The sequence below is a fragment of the Miniopterus schreibersii genome (assembly GCF_964146895.1).
Source record: "Miniopterus schreibersii genome assembly, chromosome: 14".
Taxonomy (NCBI): Eukaryota; Metazoa; Chordata; class Mammalia; order Chiroptera; family Miniopteridae; genus Miniopterus; species Miniopterus schreibersii.
This window is the reverse complement of record NC_138114.1, coordinates 25,559,032-25,578,882: the sequence shown is the minus strand read 5'-3', so window position 1 is coordinate 25,578,882 and position 19,851 is coordinate 25,559,032. Positions and strand designations below refer to the sequence as shown.

Here is a 19,851-nt window from a genome sequence, read left to right as displayed (position 1 = left end):
ACTACACACTGAAAACTCAGCCTCTACCATTTAGTGACAGGATATATGCCATTTCTTCCTGAGTCCTGACATTTATCCTTTCATTCTGTCTCCTTTCTCCTTCCATTAATGATTCACAACTCAATCGACGGAAAATTAAAGCAGATGCATTTACAACCATCCATCCATACTCTATTGCCCCCTCCCTTGTCGTGAAAGGGCGATGTATTTTGGGGCCTTTCCAAACTCTTGTATCTGGTGTGTTTCCCTGTCAGTAATAAATGCCCATCAACGATCTACAGAGATTTTTCGAATGCACATGACTGTCAACATTGGGGTTTGGACTCAACTGCCTCTTTCTCAAGTTCTGAAAGCTGGAAAAAAACCCACACACACACCAAAAAACAAATCCACAGCCTTTAGCATTAGTAAGTTGACCTCTCAACAGAATAAGCCCAAGTTTCCACTATACAGCATCCCGTGGTAGGAATGGAGCTGTGGCCTTAAAATGCACTGTATGAGTGCTGTAACCTTTTAATTTACAGAGAAGCAATGATTGACTGCCTTCTGAAAGCTCCCCTGCTCAGTCCTTTCTATTTTAACACTGAAAACTCAGAGTGACAAAGGGTCAGAACGAACTCACAATAGCACCATTTCCTAGACTCTTGGAATAAGATTCCTGTCTGCATTGGAGAATACAGGGACCCCAGATGACCCAGCCTCCAGCTTTGCGCCTTCACAGGCCCCCCTGTGAAGGGGAATGGTGGGTTCTCTGCCTTCCTTAGCCTATTTCTGCAGCAACATGGAATTTCCCTGGGAAGAGTTAAAAATATATCTTCAAAATGAAGTTGGCCACAGGTGAGAGACCTGAGGAATCTTGTTTCTGGTGGTGAGATGTGACAAGCCTGCAGACAGTGGGACAGAGTTCGGGGACCCTTGCCCTTATCCAACTAGATTCAAGTCAGTAGAGAATCTGCATGCAGAAGCATGGCGAGATCAGGAAGACTGGGACACGAGCCCTAACACAGCGATGCAAACACCAACACTCATGGTATCTTTTGTATTCAGGTCCACCAGTGAGTCTGCCCTGAATAATGCTGGGATTTAATAAGCCCTTCTAGTGATTAGAAAGATTATCCTCTTGAATCTAGACATTTTAAACAACAGAAGGTTTGATATCACTATATTTTACATGGCACATATAACCATATAATTACTAGCACTTACACGGCAAATATTGTAAATACACGTTCTTGGAGTTGACTTGGTAATTATACCAGTGTTATTCGGCAGAACAAAGATTAAACACTCTCTAACTTGCACTTTGGGGAATTTCATTCCAACCCTTTAGTTCACAACAAAAGGCTAACCCTCTAATTATGTAGTAACGCTCCGTGATCGTGTGGGCACGGAGAATCACAGGGAGACTTCATGGTTAATTTGTGGCCTGTAAAATAAAGTAATACATAGTATTTTCATTTCAACAAAATACAAGAGACCATATAAAAATATTTTCCAATTTGGAATTTGAAACATGAAAGCTGGGTTGTTGTTTTTTTCTTTTTCCTTTGTATAAAAAGAAACGGAAAAAACAAAACAAAACAAAAACAGACTAAGGTTTATTAAGCCTTCTAACAAAACAACAACAACACGTAAGTGTAAGGAATGCAGTGAGCATCGTCAGCTTCCCTTTTCGTCCAGGCTCACTGATGGTGAGCTTGTGCTTTGATCCCAGCCAGATAAATGCACAAAAGTGGAGGGAGATCGTTGCCTGAACCTCAACTACGGCTCCTCGCTAATGACAAGCCCAGCGGCACAGCAGCGCTTTCAGGGGGCGCGTCGCAGTTCTCACGTTTTCTGCTCTGCCTCCTCAGGCGACCGCAGGGGACGAATTCCAGAAGCACCACTTGCGTCTCGAGTGATGCTTATTCAGCGCGAGGTCTTCCTTCTCCCGCTCCCTTTTCACGCGCTGGTAGTGGTCCTCCTCCTTCAGGTACCACACGGGGGGCCAGCGGTGGCGCTCGAAGTATTCCTGGTTGGCTGGGGAGGAAAGGGGGTGAGGGGCCGAGCGTGCCCGCTGCTCCTCCACCCAGGGCTTCTCTGCGCTAGGTTCTCTGTTTAATGCTTACCTGCAGCCTGACGCGCTGGGACAGTATTAGGACCCTTTGCAGATTGTGGCCCTGAAGTTCTGAGCGATGGAATCACCTGCCCTAAACCCATGTAGCTGGGTACAGAGAACCGGAACCCAGGAGCACTTGATTCAGAGTGTAAGCTTGCTCCTGAGCCTGCCTCCCCAGACAAGGCTGAGCTGACCACCTCAGTGTGCTCTGTGGCAGGGCCTATGAGCCCCGTTCCCCCCAAGCCACCCCCCAAACACAAAGGCCTCCAAAGAGAATTCCCAACCTACAATCCCTGTGTCATGTCACATGGGGAGGTGACCACCAGCCAGTCAGCAGGATTTCTCCATGAGCTGCCTCGCGGCCCATATTCCTTCTCAAGGGCAAGAAGGGTATCGACTCAGAGGTGATAAAAATTGGATGAATGGGGACCCTGGAATCTCACCTGCAGATTTCGATTTGATCTCCTTGCGGAACTTGGAACAGACACTGTTGTAGTTGGTGCAGATGTGGTGTAGACACCAGGCGGCCAGCTGGTGGGCATTGTGAAACTGTAGGGAAGTGACCAAAAGTAGGTCAGACTCTTTTTTTTTTTCCAAAGTGGGGCTACAAATAAATAGGAAGTCACTATAGGGGTGCAAGAAATAAAGGCCCATATACTAATTCAGTAAATACCTTGTCTTGACTTTGGCTGTGGTTTATTCCAGCCAAGTATAGCGTTTGGCACGCTCCTTCCTTATCCCCTGTGATAGATGCACCGAAAATAATCACTGTATCAGATCAGGAGTTTAAAGTATGCCTTGCCCTGCCACTGTCCCCCACCACCTGGCCCTCTAGTGTGATAAGTAGCTGTGGCCTCTGGACGGCACCAGCCAACAGCAGAAAACAGCGATGTCATCTCTGTTTAAGGAAGCCTGGGCAACGCAATACTCCGTGTCACATGTCAGAGCTCAGCTTGCTGGGGCCAAAGATCTGAAAGAGGAGACTGTGGAATGTGTGACTGTCCTATACCTGTCCTTTGGTTACGTAAGAAGAGCAGGCTGTGTGGGCATGATGGGAGGGATCCGAACACTCCACCCCTCCTTTTTGAGCAGGTGTTCAGGGAGGTGGCGCTGAGGTAGCTGTGACTGAAAAAGACCTGATGCTCAAAAATTGAGTCAACTCCTCATTCCTTCCCTAAATTTGGCAGGGCTCCTCCCATCCCTCACTCTTTTTGTCTATACCCTTTCTCAGGCACCTATTCTGTTTATTGCTCTTGAAGTTTCTTGGATTAGACAAGACCCTGAAACCTATTGCCTTGGCTTCTTCCGGGGCGCACATGGCCCTGGACAAAGGCCAAGAGAAAAGCCAAAGTCCTTAGAAACTAATGCAAGAAACTCTGTTTTTGAAAATCACAACCTCAAAATCACGGACAATTTTAGCTGCTGCTTCCAACTTCTTTTAATATTAGATTTCTTTCTGAAAGTAGGATTAAGATAGTGGTGTACCGGGTATTGGCTTGTACCTGCTCAGGAAAGTCATTTGTGGGTATTTCTTCCTTTCTCTGAATTTAGTGACTTCATGTTGTTAAAAGTGGCCAGATGGGAAATTTACACCACAGGAATTAGAAAATGCAACAGATCTGGGTCCCACCCACCTGTCCCCAAGACGATCGTTAAATACCAGCACACTGCTGTGTAGCATCTAACGAATGAGCTAAGATTTGAGAGATTCCATCCTAAACTCTTTCTCCCAAGGCTTGTCAGAGCTCAGCATTAATCATATTATTTCCTTGCAGGGTATATGTGTGGGCAGGGTGGGGGAGGGGACAGGGCAGGAACACAAAGCAAATAAATAGACACAACTACAAATCATGACCTCAAGAGGGCTGGCCCTACATGAAATTCTGGGTCATTTCATCTTCTTTAGGGCAACTACTTATTGGACACATCACAAACTGTCTTCCAGGCCTGTTTCAAAAGACCCCAAATTCCAAGCCTGGACAACCAAGGGGTCTTTGCTGATCCTACTGCAACTGATTTCTGTTTCCAGTTTCTATTGTAACCCCTATTAGGTTGTTTTTCACAGTGGATTTTACCAATTGGTGCTTGTGTCTATTTTTTTCACTTGCCTATAATTGCCAAGGGCAGAGAATCTACTGTTTGGTTCTACATGTCCTCTTGTCTAGGGTGATGCCTGGTATGTGGGAGAAAATAGCAAATCCTTGGTCAATGTTAAGTCGGACTGAACAGGCTGCTGTAACGCTCTATTCCACCTTTCCCCTTGTGAATCAGCCAGTTGGAATGGCCTGAGGAACACCTGCTATGTGCCTCCCTCCTCTCCCTGAAACCACCTCCTCTCCCTTGATTGAGAAACACCAATTTAAATCGCCTGACCCGTACGCCACTGCCCTAACTGAGAGGGGAAACAGAGGAAGCCAAACCCAATAGGCTGAAGAAAAGGCTGACAAATTTATTCTTAGTTCCTTCAGAGTGTAAATTCATTGTCAATAAGTCTACGCCAGGGATGAGATAATCCTGCACATGTGCTCTGCATAATGAGAGGGCTTCCACTCTTCAATGCTCTTTCTTGAACTTTCTCTCCCACTTGATTCTCAAAATAATCTGTGAGAGTAATAGAGTATGAGTTACCATTCTCATTTCTTATAGATGAGGCAACTGAGGCAGGATTCAGCTCTGTGCTTGATTAAGCCATTCAGTGACAAAGCTGAAGCTGGTTCTCGGGCCCTCCCTAGAAGAAGACTGCAAGTGTGTACTGGGGTGACAGAATCACAATAGCAATACTAACAAATACTGCTTTTAAAAACCCAGGAGAGCTGCAGTGCGGCGTGGGCCTAATGGGACATGGAATCCCAGAAACTGATCTTCTTGGCCAACATGTGTCCAAGAATTTTAAAAAGGAGAGACAAAACCCTCCCCTAGCACACCCTGAGTTGTTCTCTTGCATGCGAATCTGGTGCCTCGGGGGACAATGGGGTTGGTGTTGGGGTGAGGTCCTTGTTGTTTTTTCAAAGGAAGCCCAGCAGGGTGAATGGCGCATGAAACGTAAAACTCTCAGATCTTCTCAGTGAACACAGGGGGCCTCAGTGACTCGGTGGTGACATCTTTATTTAGACAGATGCAACAGTGGAATGTTTTATCAGCATTGAATGAACACACTTAAAAGGTGAAAAGCAAATTGTTACAAACCTGGGCCAACTCCAAGTAAGAGAGCACCTCCCCATCAATGCCCACGCCACTCACAGCGGCCTTGGTCAGCTCCTGCACGGCGTGCTGCTCTGGGGAAGAGGGAACAGGAGAAAGTTAGATGGTCCCCTACAGGCAAGACGTCTTGCCTGGAGGGTTGGGTCTCAGGCCCCCTAAGAGGGGAGCAAGTATGGAACACAGCTCTGGCAGCCATCGCAACTGATTCTAAGGCCCATTCCATGTGCGACCTTTTAGTACAGAGAGTTTTGTCTTCTGCCATTGTACCGGTGACGCTGGGGACACTGTCTAGTATGGGAACTACAGGCCATGAGACTATTTAAATTTCAATTAATTTAAACTTAAAATAAAAAATCCATGTCACGTCCTTAGCCACAACTAGCCACTTTTAAATGCTCAATAGCCACATGAGTATTGGGCAGGGCAGACACCAAGGGTTCCCATCCTGCAGAAAGTCCTATCGGACAGTGAGTGCTGCTCTAGACAGTCCAGCAGCTTCTTAGAATCCTCTAGATTCTCTAATATCTTCCTGCTTGACAGTTTCCCCACTCTCCTCACTCCAAATCTCAACATTTTCTGACAGTGGAGAGACTGAGTAACAGGAATGAGTCCATATGGGGAATTAAAAATGTGAATGCATATGTCTGTCTCACCAGCTGCAGACAGGCCACATATTGTTCAACCCCTTAGATTCTAATGACTGGGGAGACCGTCAGCCAGACGTAACACAAATCCAGTTGGGAGAGCCATTTCTGCCTGGGAGCTGTGTCCAAGGCTTCGAAGCTGAATTTAAATTGTGGTTCTGAGACTGAGCCATCCCACCTCCGTTTAGGCTGCCACCTGCCTCCGGGAATGACAGGAGCCGGTAGTCTGGGCCCCGCATTTCTAGCTCTTTGATGTTGCTGGTTTTTTTTCATCTCCATCATTGCATCTGTTCCTCTAATCCAGTATATTGCTGAATCACGCTAACATCCTGCTCTGGTTCTCCATACCTGTTAGTCAATACGCCTGTATCCGGTCAACATGTTACCCAGATGGCAGAGGTTTCTTTGTCACCGCCTTCCTCAGTTAGCTTGACAAATAAGAGCTATTTGGAACTAAATTTCCCAGAGAAGTCATGGCACTTTTTAATTTAAGGCAACTGCAACATTTCTTGATATTCATTCAACACTTCGGCTTGCAAAGCATTTTCTCCCCAGAAACTGATTTTTAAACACGATTCTAAACACTCTATACTTACACTAAACAGTACATACCAAACAGTATAAATGATTGGAGGAGTCATTTTAGGAAGCCATATACTGTACTAAATAATTATAATAGTAATAACAGCATTTAATAACAAAAGCCAACATTCAGAGAAGTCTGTGGTTCAGAGGAGAGGGTTTCTTTGGGTCAATTTCTTTCATGGCAAAATCAGTCCCATGTTTCCATCGTCATACTTAACATTTAATCAAAAATGGTACTACTTTGAGACTGATCACAAACCTTGTTCCATGGATTTGGCTCAAAATTGCTTTTGGCTGTTTAAAAAAAATCAAATTTATCTTCAAGGGACAAATACTTATAAAAACAGTGACTAGTCAAATGGTTTGGAACTCATACTTCTGCAAAAGGAAACTGACCATCACAGCTTCCTAGAGTTACTATTTCAAAAAGCAGTATGTACTCATTTAGATCTATGATGCCAGGTGTATTGATTAAAAAAAGTTTTTAAAAAATCAGATAGCAATGCTTCCACTATCTCTTGCTATCTCACTGAGGAAGAAGGAAGGGGAGGGGAGGACTCTGACCTCCTGTGGGTTGCATGTAGTAGAAATGTTGAGTACAGAGAAATAAATCTCTTTCCTAAAGACATTGCCAGAAAATTAAGCACAGACATGACCGGTTGGTTTTCTCCTATATTCATTTTCATTCATTTAATGATTTGACAAATATTTATTGAGAACCTAATATCCTCAGGCACTTTTCTGTGTGCAGAGGATAAGCCAGTAAACAAAATAGACACTATCTCCGCTTTCACCATTGACACAAGTCAACTAAATGCAGTGGTAAATGCCCAGATTGCTAACTGACACTGCAGGGGAATAAAGCTGAAGGTTTAAATGTAAGCAAAGGTATTTGAATGCGTATATCCTACTTAGACCTGCTTCAGCTTACCAGCTGAACACATCTACAAGTGATACATAAGATTTTGTCAAGTTAAGCCAAATCTCCCTTTTTTTTCTTTCTCCCAAAATGATCTTGACAATGTCAGAACATTTTCTAAAATAGCTTTAAGAAAACCACTTACATAATGCTGACTAGGACCAGGCACCGTTCTAAGGATATAGATAGATAGGTAAATAGATAGATAGATGATAGATAGATAGATAGATAGATAGATAGATAGATAGATAGATAGATATGAAGATTAACTCTTTAATCTTTATAACAGCTCTATGGTAGAATGTTAACATCTCCATTTTAAAGAGAGTAGGAGCTGAGACAGAGCGGTTAAGTCAAGTATGAAGTCAGTGAATGCTGGTGTCAAAATCTGAACCCCAGCAATGTGGCTGAGTAGCCTGTGTTCTTAACCATTGCCTCCTGGTGCTTCTTTCTTAAAGACTGTGTCTGAGCACACATTATGAAGATAACATGCATGCAATAGTGTAATTTCAAATTCCATGGTCCACAGATGAGGCAGAGTGCATGGAGCATGGGCCATGAGGGGACCAGCCATGCATTACCCATCTTTTTATATTTGCATCACCTGACGGGGCCTACCATAAAGGAGGTGCTTAAAAAATACTTGTTGAATTGAGTTGGGATGTCCGATACATTTCATCAGTTCATATCATCCTGTACAAGACTGTCTTATACTGCGTGGTGATAAAAAAAATTGATTTTTATTCCCTGAAAATCTTTTTTAAATGTGATTTTGATAAATATGACAGTCAGACGCCGCATGGCCTCCAGTCATCAGCCTTACCTGCAAGTGCAACCAAGTGTGGCAGGCAGAATCTGTTTGCCAAGGCAATTAATTCCAGTGGGTCCAGGTCCAAGTTAGGTGACAACTGCTTGGTGTAGAGATAATCCAACACCGCCTGCATTGACATCTTGTTTATGTTTGGGAGGTACACCTGAAATGGCATTTGAAAAGCTAAGTTCTGATGAAGAAAGCAGTGGGCACATTTTCAGGCTATACTGCTTATAAATATCCCAACTGTGCGATTTGATATCGGCGAGTCTGGAACACCTGCTCTGAGGCTGTGTGTAGAAGTCATTCACTATTTACGGCTTTAAACATAACAGTTTGATTTGTAGATGACAAAAGAGTGGGGCTGCCTGACAAAGGCTGATTTGGAATTTTTAAATGGCTATTTGGATTCATAAATCAGACAAATGGGCTGTAAATGTATGATGACATTATGGGCCCTCCTTGCCAAGTACCTTATAATACTCTATTGTGAGGAAAGAAATCTCCTAGCAACATGACAGGTGTTGGGGGGAGCTGCAAACCATGCTGTTGCTGACACACAGTACAGCCCAGCTCTCTAAGATGTCAAAACAGAGGCTATGCAACCACTCGAGTTGCCACAGTGACTGGCTTGATTCCAACATCCTATCAATATATGCTAATACAATTTACACACTTAATTATTTTTCCTATGGCACAACCACATAGATTCAGAACTACTGGAGCATTACACAGGTGTCAGTAGATTGAGAGAATCCAGAGAAATCCTCGCCTGGGCTTGGGGGTAATAGCTGGCTGGCATGGTGAACTCTGTCTTGTAGGCGTCCCCTAAACTCCCTCCTGAGTACCGGTCGTTGCCCAGATGCAGGCGTGCTGGAGTTTGCTCGGGAGCCCGGGAGTTCTGGATGGCTGGGCGCGGATCGATGGAGATCTGTGCTGCACAGCAGCTATTCTTCGCTGCAGGTCTCTAACTGGGTGAAATGGGCCCTAGTGTTTACTTTTGAAATGAGGAGGATTATAAAAATTAACCTTAAGCGAAGGCCTCCTATGCACAAGATACTGTGCTAAGCTTTCCACACGCAATCACCTCGGAGGAAGAGGTGATTATTGTTGTTACTTTATAGGTAAGGAAATTGAGGTTTAAGGAGGTTAAGTTCCATAGCCAAGGTCACAGAGCTGGCAAGGAGGAACTGGGATTGAACCCAGGGAGTATAATTCTAAAGTCTATGTCCAGAACTTCTGTGCAGTGCTAGAAACCCCTTGTGGCAAGCTAACAAAGGTTGGGTTATAGTACAACAGCTTTCATCAATAGTTTTTAAGAACTGGATTTCTGAGTTCAAAAGGATGAGCAGGTATAAACTTCTTAATCCTGGCACTTAATAAACCTCTCTACAGCATATAAAGTTATACATCTATACTTATATATAATTACATCTATATATCTATTTTTGCACTCTCTGTCTCTGTCTCTCTCTCTCTCTCTCTGTATTATGCCCAATGCATTCTAGTGGTGTGGTTCCCAGAATTGTTTAAGCTAATCTCAGAGAGGGAATATCCTTTCAGACAGAACTTCCCTTTAATGTATCAAAGGAAAGGCCCCGAAAAATTCCTAGAAATATTTAGAAAATTATCGCCCCTCCTTCAGATACAGTTAATGGAAACAATTACGTTTTCATAAATAAAGTGTGGGGCTATTACCATCCATGATTTTAACAAGTGTGACCCTTTCAAGTTTCTAGCACAACCTCTGCAATAGATAGAACTTGGCAAGTAGAAACTATTACTAATATTATTTTAAAATAAAGAAGACATTGTGTTGCAATTAACTGCTACCCCAGTGACGCTAACACTGGTTGTAGTTGTGTGCGTGTTTATGTAGACATGTTTATGTATACATGCATTTACCTTATACAGACATGAATTTATTTATAGCCACTCGTTTTTGCATGTGTGAGCACACGGCAAAATTTTATTTCTCTAAAGTGGTGCTTGGATCACTATAATTTTCTAGATAATGGAAGGCTAATTAATTTGTAAAACTTTAAAATTGCAGCCATTTTGATGGTGAAAGTACAGTGCACATTTTATAAAGTGCTAAGTGCTACAAAGTGTTAGTGGCTGTAAATATAAAAAGTCCCAGGGCTTCCTGTGAATCCCTGCTCTCTCAGGGTGGAGGATGTCTGCTGTTTCTAAAAATAAAGGCTTGAAGGACAGGGCAAGAGGCGGGGGCAGGCCCAGGATGTCACTGCAATGCTGTATGACATTTGACAAACCATTCACCCTTTATGACTCTCGGTTGCCTCATCTGTTACAGGGGAGAAATTTGGAATTGATGATATCTGAAGTTTTCTCTTCTGTACTGAGATCATGGGTTTGATAATATTCAGATTACTTTAGCAGTTCTTTAAAATTTAATTTAATTTTTTATAAGAGTGTGTTCTAAGTCATGGCAAAATAAGCATCCTAAATAAAACAAATTATTTCTGGCAGCAGCAGATGACAGATTCTAGCAAGCGGCTCCAATACTCTCAATGTCCTTGGAGTGTTGTTCTGACATTAGTAATCATTTGTGACCTGCTGCTTCCTTCTTGCTAATATATTTTTTGAAGTGATGGCCCTTTGTGTACAGTAATGTTAGGAACTTTTGGAAGTAACTAGCAAATAAGAATAAACTAAAATAAACTAAATAAATTAAAAACGCTTTCAGAGCACACATTTTTTTCTCTCATGGTTCATTTTTGTTTTTAAGCCTGTTTCTGTGATTTCAAAATTTATAATGAACTGTATAACTATGGAGAGACCATTTTATAGAACTTTAAAAATAATAAAGCTATATAAGAAATGGAATTAAGAATTTTGCATTGTACCTGCTTGATGTAGCTTAAAAAAAGAGAGTAATAAAAGAGAATATAATGCTACCCTAAACAGTGTTCTATGCTCCAGTTTAGTTGGCTTAAAATTTTAATTGTGAAGGTCAGCTCAGACTATTAGGCTGATAATTACAGACAAGTCTTCCAGAGAATGAGAAAGTATTGTAGACCCAGAGCATTGCCTTCTACAACCCGGGCATGCATTTTTAATAAACCACTTGCTGAGTACCTCTGGGGAGAGAATTATGCTTACTGCTGTATTAAAAGTAATGAGAAAAATATAAGTAAAATAGTGTCTTCTTAAATATTAAATGACAAAAAAGTTAAAGTAACATCAATGGGCATATTTTATTCTTTTCTGAATATGCATGTGCACCCTATTAATGCAAATAAAATAGGCTGAATTTTGTAGGGGAAGTCGGACTTTCACAAGACAAAACAGAGTTAAAAGGTGGCCTAGATAAGACAAAGCCCAAGTGCAAATATGGACCCAAGTCAACTGTGAAGCGTTTACTGGGCGCTTGAGTTGCTCTTCCCTTCTCTCATAGACACCTCTACCAGGAAGGGAACTGGGGGCTCTAACTTAGGGCTTTCAGGGGACAAAGACCTTTAACTCCTCATTGGAAAGCATTTAACAAGAATCCTCTAGGGTAATAATGGTCACTAGTTACTCTTGAGCATTTGTATGTTCTGGACACCAAATCCCATGCTTTACACATGTACTCGCATGCCTCGCATGCCCTTTGAAGACAGTTCCCTTGTTGTCTGATATCCCCATTTTACAGATGAGGGCACAGGTTTAGAGAGGACTGGTGGCTAGCCCAAGGCCAAGCTGAGACAGGAGTTCAAAACTACGTAACTATCGTAGTCTATACTACAAATAAAGAGAAGGGGCAGGAAAGGGTGGAATGTCAACTGCTCACGGCATTCTCCATACATTGGCTAGAGGAATTTTGGCCCAGACGTTTGCTTGGTTCCAGGGTCTTCGTCTTTTGAGCTGGGTTGTATGGATACGCACCTATTATTAGCCTTAGCTACAGCTCTAAGTGGTAAATGACCTTCTCTTTCCCGGGAGAGTGTTCAACAGGTGGCCGCCTCCAGGAGAGGCTTCTAAACAGCCACATACACATACGGGCACATTCACATTCCCCTATTTGCTGCGAAGTTTTTATTTTGGTCGCCTCTCCTGCACATTTTAATCTGGAGACAATTACAGTCCTTTCTGGGAAGGGATAAAGGGGATTAGCATTTGTGAGGTCAGCTCCCACTGTGTCCCTCTGTGCCTGGGTCCCTGACCTTGATCAGCTTCTCTCTGCCAGGTTAATCGCAGGCCGTCTACACCACCGTCAGCACGCATCTCAGTGAGCTGAAGAAATAAGGGCAGCGAGCCTCTGGGCTCCTTATCTCTAGAAAGTATTAAAGTCGGTGAAATGCCATTAGGATGAAGCTTTATTAATCAGTGGCTTCCTCACATTTTTTTTTTTTTTTTTGGAAGTAAGAGGCAAAGGATATCAACACTGCTGACATCGAAATAAGACTAATGACAGCTACTGTGTATGTAAAAGTTTATGAGGTGCTTTGCAAGTATTCCTTCTTATACCTCACGAGCACACTGAAGGTTATCATGACTTCCAGATAGGAAGACTGGAGCTCAGAAAGGTGGTTGCTTGTCCAAGGCCTCATAGCTTATACAGAGAGGAGCTGGGATGTGAGCCTCACAGCTCCTTCCCTGGGCGGCCTCCACGAGCTGAGGCAGTCTCAGTAATAACTCCCCAAAACACCTCTGAGAGCACAGGGAAGTTTTCATTTAGTTACAAGTGAGGAGCTCCTGATTTATAATGGCTGATAGACACCAGGAGAGGTCATCGGGATAATTCTAATGTCTTTTCTCCAAACAGCAGACAGTTGGTTTAGTAGCAGCTGCAGTTTGTTCTGGAAGCAGAGGGGTGGCCCAATGACCTCCACAGCCCTGGCTATGCCCAGCTTGTGATTCTAGGATTCTGTTTCCCTACTTGGGGATGCAAATGCAGGCTCCTAGGTCACAATGGGAGTGCTCAGATTTCTGGTGTGAGCATCTCTTTTGAAAAGTTGGCCATTGTTTTCTGTATTTCTTTTTAAAATTTGGAGAGTTGCTGAGATAAGCAAAGCAAACCTCTTAGGACAATAAACTTGACGGGGTGTCCCCATGTTTTTTTTTTTTTTTTAAAAAAGATGGTCAAAAAATACTTGTAAAACACAACAAAAATGCTTGCTCACCTCTAGACTAACGTTAGAGTGTTTGAATGAAATTCTTTCTTTTTTAACAGAGTTTGTAAAAAGATGAAGGTATAGGGTCTTCAAGATACAGTTTGCTCTGCTCTAAGAAGATCCCTCTTTTGGGAAAAGGCCAGCATCTGACAAGCAACCCAGGGGCTTCCACTAGACCCAGTGTGTTTAGGTGAGTAACCATTTGCTTTGCTACTCTTTTGCTACCGTTGACAAATCCCCAGAGAAGGCAAGTCAGGGTAGAGCCTCAGGGAGTGTCATAGCTCACGGGGACCTCAAGCGCAAGCCAGTGCATCCCTTATCTTGAAGATGAGGAGACTGAGGCATAAGGAGGTGACTTCCTGAGGTCTCCTGTCCGGTCAGGGCCGAGCTGAGCCTAGCACAGAGGTGACTGAGGAAACATTTCAAGGCCTTAAACTTTGGGAAGACGGGCTCTGCCCCTCTTGTATGCGCTTTTGATAGTATCTTGTCTGGAGATGTTTGTTACAAAGTACAGCTAATCATGTTTTCGGGGAAGAGGAGAGCTGTGGGGATGAAAGGATATGCATGTAAAGTGCTTGGGTGCTCACACATAACAAGTGAACAATAAACAGTGGCTCCTCACAACTGCAGAATTAAGAAGAGAGGTGACCTTTCGATCCCGGGTGAGGGCACATACAACAATCAACCAATGAATGCATAAATAAGAACAAATCGAGATTTCTCTCTCTCTCTCAAATCAATAAATTAAAAAAAAGAAGAAGAGGGTGCCTTAACACTCAAGCACTGCCTAAGGAACTGTTTCATGCAAGGAGTTCAAGAATCGAGGTCATGTGGCTAATAAAACACTTTATGCAAATGCACATGCACGCTCACGAAGACACACGTGGGCTTTTCCGAAGGCACGCACCTCACTGTTGGCGCTTTCCACGAACGACCCCCCGAACATGGCGGCCATCCACTGGCAGCTACAGATCAGCAGCGGCTTGTGGGCACCGATGGCTCCATCATCCAACTTGAACGTCACATCTGCACGGGGTGGAGGAAACACCGCCGTGAGCCACGGCCCGGCTGAGCTGCGCCGGTACTCGCCCCCTGCACCCCTTGTCCTCTCGCAGCTTTACCGGGTGCTTCGGTGCCAGCTCCCGCCCGGGGCACACGCGGTCGCCGTGCCCTCCAAGGATGAAGGAGTAAGCATTTACACGCACTGCACCACGCACATTCTCTGGACCATACAGACACAGAAAGGAGAGGAATATTCTTTCCTCTCCATTATGAATAATTTCAAACAATTACAACAATGGTAAGAATAATATGACAATTCATTTATCACGCTGTTGGTATTTGCCATGTTTGCCTCAGCTATATGCATATATACACTTTTTTATATGTGCGTAGACATTTTTAACAGATAATACACTTTACTCTAAGAGTTTCTAAAACCATACCATTATTACTCCTAAGAAAATTAAAAAGAATTTCCTAATATTATCCACTATTTAGTTCATATTAAAAAATTTCCAATTACCCCTAAACTGTACTTTATAGCTCTTTTCCCCCTTAAAGGGAATTCAGCTGAGGCTTCCCCACTGTATTCGCTCAATATGCTTCTGCAGTAAGGACAGCGTGACTTCATCAACTTTGCTTAAGGTCCACTGTTTAATCTGCTGCAGGTTTGAACATTTTTTTTTCTTCATTAACTTTCAAGACTGCTTCTGTACCATGATGGTCAATGTTTGGAGTAAATGTTACTTGTCAGCTTTAAAATTTATGAACAGACTCAGTAACCACTTACTAAATGTACATAATCGTGACAGGCATTATGAAAGATAGACACAAATGAAGTCTATAGACAAACAGAAGTCAGGAAATCAAGGTTTAATAATCACCCCCCCCCCCCCCCCAGAGGACAACTTCAGAACAAAAATAGTACAAGCCTGTAAGACAGCAGAGGCATGGGTATGTAGCCCACCTTGGACAGAGGCCATCAGTGTGCTTAAGCAATTATGTAAGGACATTGTGGGCAGATACGCATAGTTGCTAAAGACAAAGAAAGAACCAGAAAGGAGTGTGAGAACAAAAAAGAAGAGGGGGTGGGAAGAGATGAGGCGCCCCTGCTGGGAATGCAGAGGGTCACCAAAATTGTCGCAAGGACTTCAGTGGCCTCAGGACAAAAGGTCACTGAATTTTGTCATGGGTGTCTGCTAAAGGGTCAGTGGAGAACAGATTTGCTCAGGAAGGAATCCTGAAACGAGCATCAAGCTGACGGGCTCAGGTTCAGGAGTAACCTGACATGTCCTTGGAAGCGTTGTGATATCATGTCACTGCAGGGGAGAGCTTGGGTTCAGATCCTGGCTTTACCGTTTACTACCTGTGTGACCATGGGCAAGTTACCTGACCTTCTCTGTCCCTGTTTCCCCATATGAAAAACAGAGATAATAATATTTAGCCCTTAAGTCTGATGAGAATTAAATAAGTACCTGACACATGGGAAAAATAAGTACTCATACATGTTAGTGACAGCTACCTTTCCCCCGCTCATGTCTGCTGGTGTCTGAGAGCACACAATCAAAGGCATGCATGACCTGGCCATTGGCCCCACTCACCTGAGAACGTCCCCTTGCTGAGACACTCTTTTATCCGATTGGCCTTCCTGACGTGAAACGCTTTCGTGATCTCCTGGTTCATGAAGGCTTCCTTGTTCATGATGTTTTCCACCATCATCCTCAAATCAAACATCTCCAGGATCTCTGCGATCTGAGCCAGGCCCACCAAATCTTTTTCTTTTTCATCCAGTTGCCCCGTATAGAGAAACTGGAGCAGGGTCCGGAAAGGGCCCGGCTGGACCGATGAGTCCATCCTGACCACGGTCACGGGGCCCAGCCGCTTGGAAATGGGGTTGACTTGCATTTCCTTGTGCATGCCAATAAACCCCTTACTCCAGCCGGCCAGGGCCTGTGACTCGGGGACCGAGCCCTCGCCGGCCGGCTTCGGCGTCTCCTGCTGGGACGGGCTCTGGCTGGAGGAGTCCCACAGGTGGGCCTGAGGCGTCCCTGGGGTGCCCTCCTCCTTCCCCTCCTCTGAGTCAACGCTCAGTGCCCGCCCCTGCACATCCCGGCTCTGCCCCTCCTTCCCACAAACAACTTCGCTCCAATTTGGGGTTTCTTCACATTCCATTAAAAAAAGATCATAGAACTTGGAAGAGGAGGTAGCGAGGTAAATTCGGTGTGCAAAGATGTGCTCCTGGTCCTGCAGGACGAACAGGACGTCGGCACACAGAGGGTTGTCCAGTAAACAGGCGGCTTCGCTCGTCCCCGTGGAGGGACAGTCTGGAACCTTGATGACTGGTGGAGGGGCTTTTGGAGGTAGGAACGGTGCCTGAAGCAGAGGTTTCTGAACCTTCTTTAGGTGGGATTTCCAGAACTGCAGGTGCCGGCGGGAAATCAGCGCTGCCCGGATCGCATTGTCAAACACGTCCTTGATTCCAAACTGGTCAAACACGCTCGTCTCGTAGTATGGGATGCCCAGTTCCTTTGCTACCTCCCGGCCTTTCTCAGGGGGCAGAATGTCCCCTCTCTTTATGGGCCTGAAACAGAATATTTTAAAAATTATCATTGGCTTTATTTTAGGGGGGGAAAAAAGTAGTAGCCAAGGTGTACCTAAGGACCTAGTTGAATTATACATTAAAAATCCTACCCAGGCTTTTAATAAGGCTCTTGAAAATCTACCAATCTCAAGTCTTTCAAATATAAAAGACTTAAGACTATAGGAAAAAAATGCTTTCAGTAGTAACTACAATAACTGAATTAACAGCCATTTACTAGCTATTTGATCCTGGGGAAACGACTTAATCTCTTTAAGCCTTGGTTCTCCCGTCTGTAAAAGAGGAAATAAGTAGTACCTATATCTTCAAGGGCTGTCGAGAAGTTTAAATGAGATAATACGCTTGGCACAGTACCGGGTCCGCTGTGCTTGGTAAATGCTAGCTGCTGTCACCATCACCATCACCATCTTCATCATCACCGCCTCCTGCTGAAATTTTGCTTTATAACTTTACAATGAGTCCATATTCATCTCATTTGAGCCTCACCATAACCCTATGAGTGTTCTTTTCATTCTACGTTTTGCAGAAACCGAGGCAGAGAGTTTAAAGGGTTTGCCTACGGTCACATTTGCAGGTTGCTGAGATCTCCGCTAAGCAATTAGAGTCTAGAGCTCCCTAGCTCCAGACCAGTTCAGTGGCCCCCATTCAACGCTCTTTATGTCTTCGGTAATTAGGTTTGTGAATCTTTCGTATCTTCCCCCTTCTCTTTTCTTCCACACTCTTTATTCGGGAAACCCATCACCTTTTGCTTGGAAAAGGGCACTTGTCTCTTAACCGGTCTTTCTTCCGACTCTCCACATTTCAGCCCACAGTTCTCACTCTTGCATGAAAAATCCTTACGTAACACAAGTGTGACTTAGCCGCAATTCTTTTAAAAACATTTCTTCTGGTTCCACAAAGCTCATGGAATAATAGTCGACATCCTTTGGGCCGGCACATGAGACCAATTTACCTTCTAATCAAACCCAGGGAGGCCAAACATTTGGAAGCAGTTTAATGGAGCAGCTCTGTGATCATAGTAGGACCACAGCAAAGACACAGATGGATCCCAGAACACAGGTAAGATGTGATCCGCTCTCCTCGGCACAAACACATGCTTGGTTTTGAGACAAGCTCTTAGGAACTGATCTTTCTAAGTACGTATTTGGCTTCCAAGACCGAAGGTAATGTGTGTGACAGGCACTAGTCTTAGGGGAAATAACACTGAGTGGAATCTGGATTTGAAGACCTGGATTGAAAAGAGGAAAAACTGTAGGATGTCCCCAAAGTGGAAAAGTATAGGGAAGAAAATGGACCGTCCAGGTTTGTTCCTGTGGGCATTTTGTGCTCCTTGTTCTGGGACGGACTGGAAATCACCAACTGACGGCACTTTTCAAGGTTTAGCTAGGTTATCACCTCCTTTATGCAATCTCAGCACTGCTCGATAGAGGGGCCTGTCCCCCCCACCATCCTCTAGAGCTCTGTAACTCTCCCCAATCCTCCGCATGGCCATGGCTGTGAGGCCTGGTCACCTTAACCTGTTCTTTTCTACAGGACGTTCTGAGGCCGGGCAGTCTCTTATTCACCATGTGTCCTCTTTGCCTCTCTGTGGCTTCTAATATTCAATTCCCAGTCCATGCATTTAAGAACAGAAGGACTGTGAAAACTTAGCATGGAATGTTTCCAGAAAATGTATCCGAAATGTACCCAGAATATCAGAAGTTGTCTAAACAAAGTACCATTTGCTTTTGCTGTGAGAGCAGAAAAAATTGTATGCATATAAAATTTTGTAACAAGAGCATTAGCAAACATTGAAGGAAGGGACTAATAAATATCAGCATTTTGAAAAAGATATGCTCTCCAGAAAAAAATGTAGTGAAGCATAAAACACACACAATTATTTTTTATAAAGGGGATATTGAAGGAGTATAAGTTGTTGAAAACTCTTAATGTATTGTCCCCCCAAAATTGGTATCCACATTTTAGACAGTGAAAAAAAATCCTCCTTCAAGTTGATTTTTAAACTTGTGACATTATAATCGCTAGAGACATTTTATTTTATTTCCAGTGGAGACATTTTAAAAAGTGTTGTTTTGCAACTATAGTTCCCTATGATTTTGAAAGCTGGACACTGGCATTTTAGGAATGAAACACTCTCAGAGGTTGGACTGAGGCAAATGAGAAGATTAAACCCTTTGGATATGTGTATGTGTATGAACCTCCCCAAATTGGGCAGATCGCTCCATTATTTAACTTTATCATAATAATCATAATTTCGAGGACATTATGAGTAGCTACCATTTCGTTTAATACTTTACAAATTTCAAAGCACTTTTCCATACACCATGTCATGATTAGAGAATTCACTTCAAGCACTAGCCAACCCTTTAGAGAAATGGGTTCCTACCTGAGAGGTGAGCATGAGGAGGGTCAGGACACACCCCTCACCATGAGTAAGTTGACTGAAAGCGTAGGGCTGGCTGCTGGGGTCCCAGGACCACCACAGAGCAGAACTCTAGGCTACCTCTAAATGTTAACTTGGCCAACACAGCGAAACTCCGAATCCCTTGGCTTACCTTGCTAAAGGGCGTCGGGCTCGGTTAACAGCTTCAAGATCAGCGTAGCGGAGATCCAGCTGGCAGCCAACTAGGACAACAGGTGTGCGGGGGCAAAAGTGCTTGATTTCTGGGTACCACATGGTTTTCACGTGATTTAGGGAGTTGGGATTAGCGATCGAAAAACAGAGGACCACAACATCAGACCTAAAAGGAAATCACACAAAAAAGTTGTATTGCCTTTAAACATCTTTTTTCTTTTACCATTAAGGTTCCTCCCCCCCTCCCATCCATCTACTGCCAATGATCATGACAAAAAAAAAAAAAAAAGACTAGATATT

At 43.8% G+C, this 19,851-nt stretch overlaps 1 protein-coding gene across 3 annotated transcripts in view; it reads right to left on the bottom strand.

Moving 5' to 3' along the window:
* Positions 1 to 322: 322 nt before the first annotated feature.
* RHOBTB1 (Rho related BTB domain containing 1) overlaps positions 323 to 19,851 on the bottom strand; it is a 107,960-nt gene continuing 88,431 nt past the window's right edge. For all 3 annotated transcript variants that reach the window (XM_081158745.1, XM_081158744.1, XM_081158746.1), the window contains 7 exons: positions 19,532 to 19,717; positions 15,979 to 16,958; positions 14,283 to 14,401; positions 8,271 to 8,421; positions 5,285 to 5,373; positions 2,542 to 2,647; positions 323 to 2,019 (listed from right to left, as the gene is read on the bottom strand). In XM_081158745.1, coding sequence (XP_081014871.1) covers positions 1,850 to 2,019; positions 2,542 to 2,647; positions 5,285 to 5,373; positions 8,271 to 8,421; positions 14,283 to 14,401; positions 15,979 to 16,958; positions 19,532 to 19,717 — 1,801 coding nt within the window. In that variant the 3' untranslated portion in view covers positions 323 to 1,849. The remainder of the gene's footprint in view (positions 2,020 to 2,541; positions 2,648 to 5,284; positions 5,374 to 8,270; positions 8,422 to 14,282; positions 14,402 to 15,978; positions 16,959 to 19,531; positions 19,718 to 19,851) is intronic.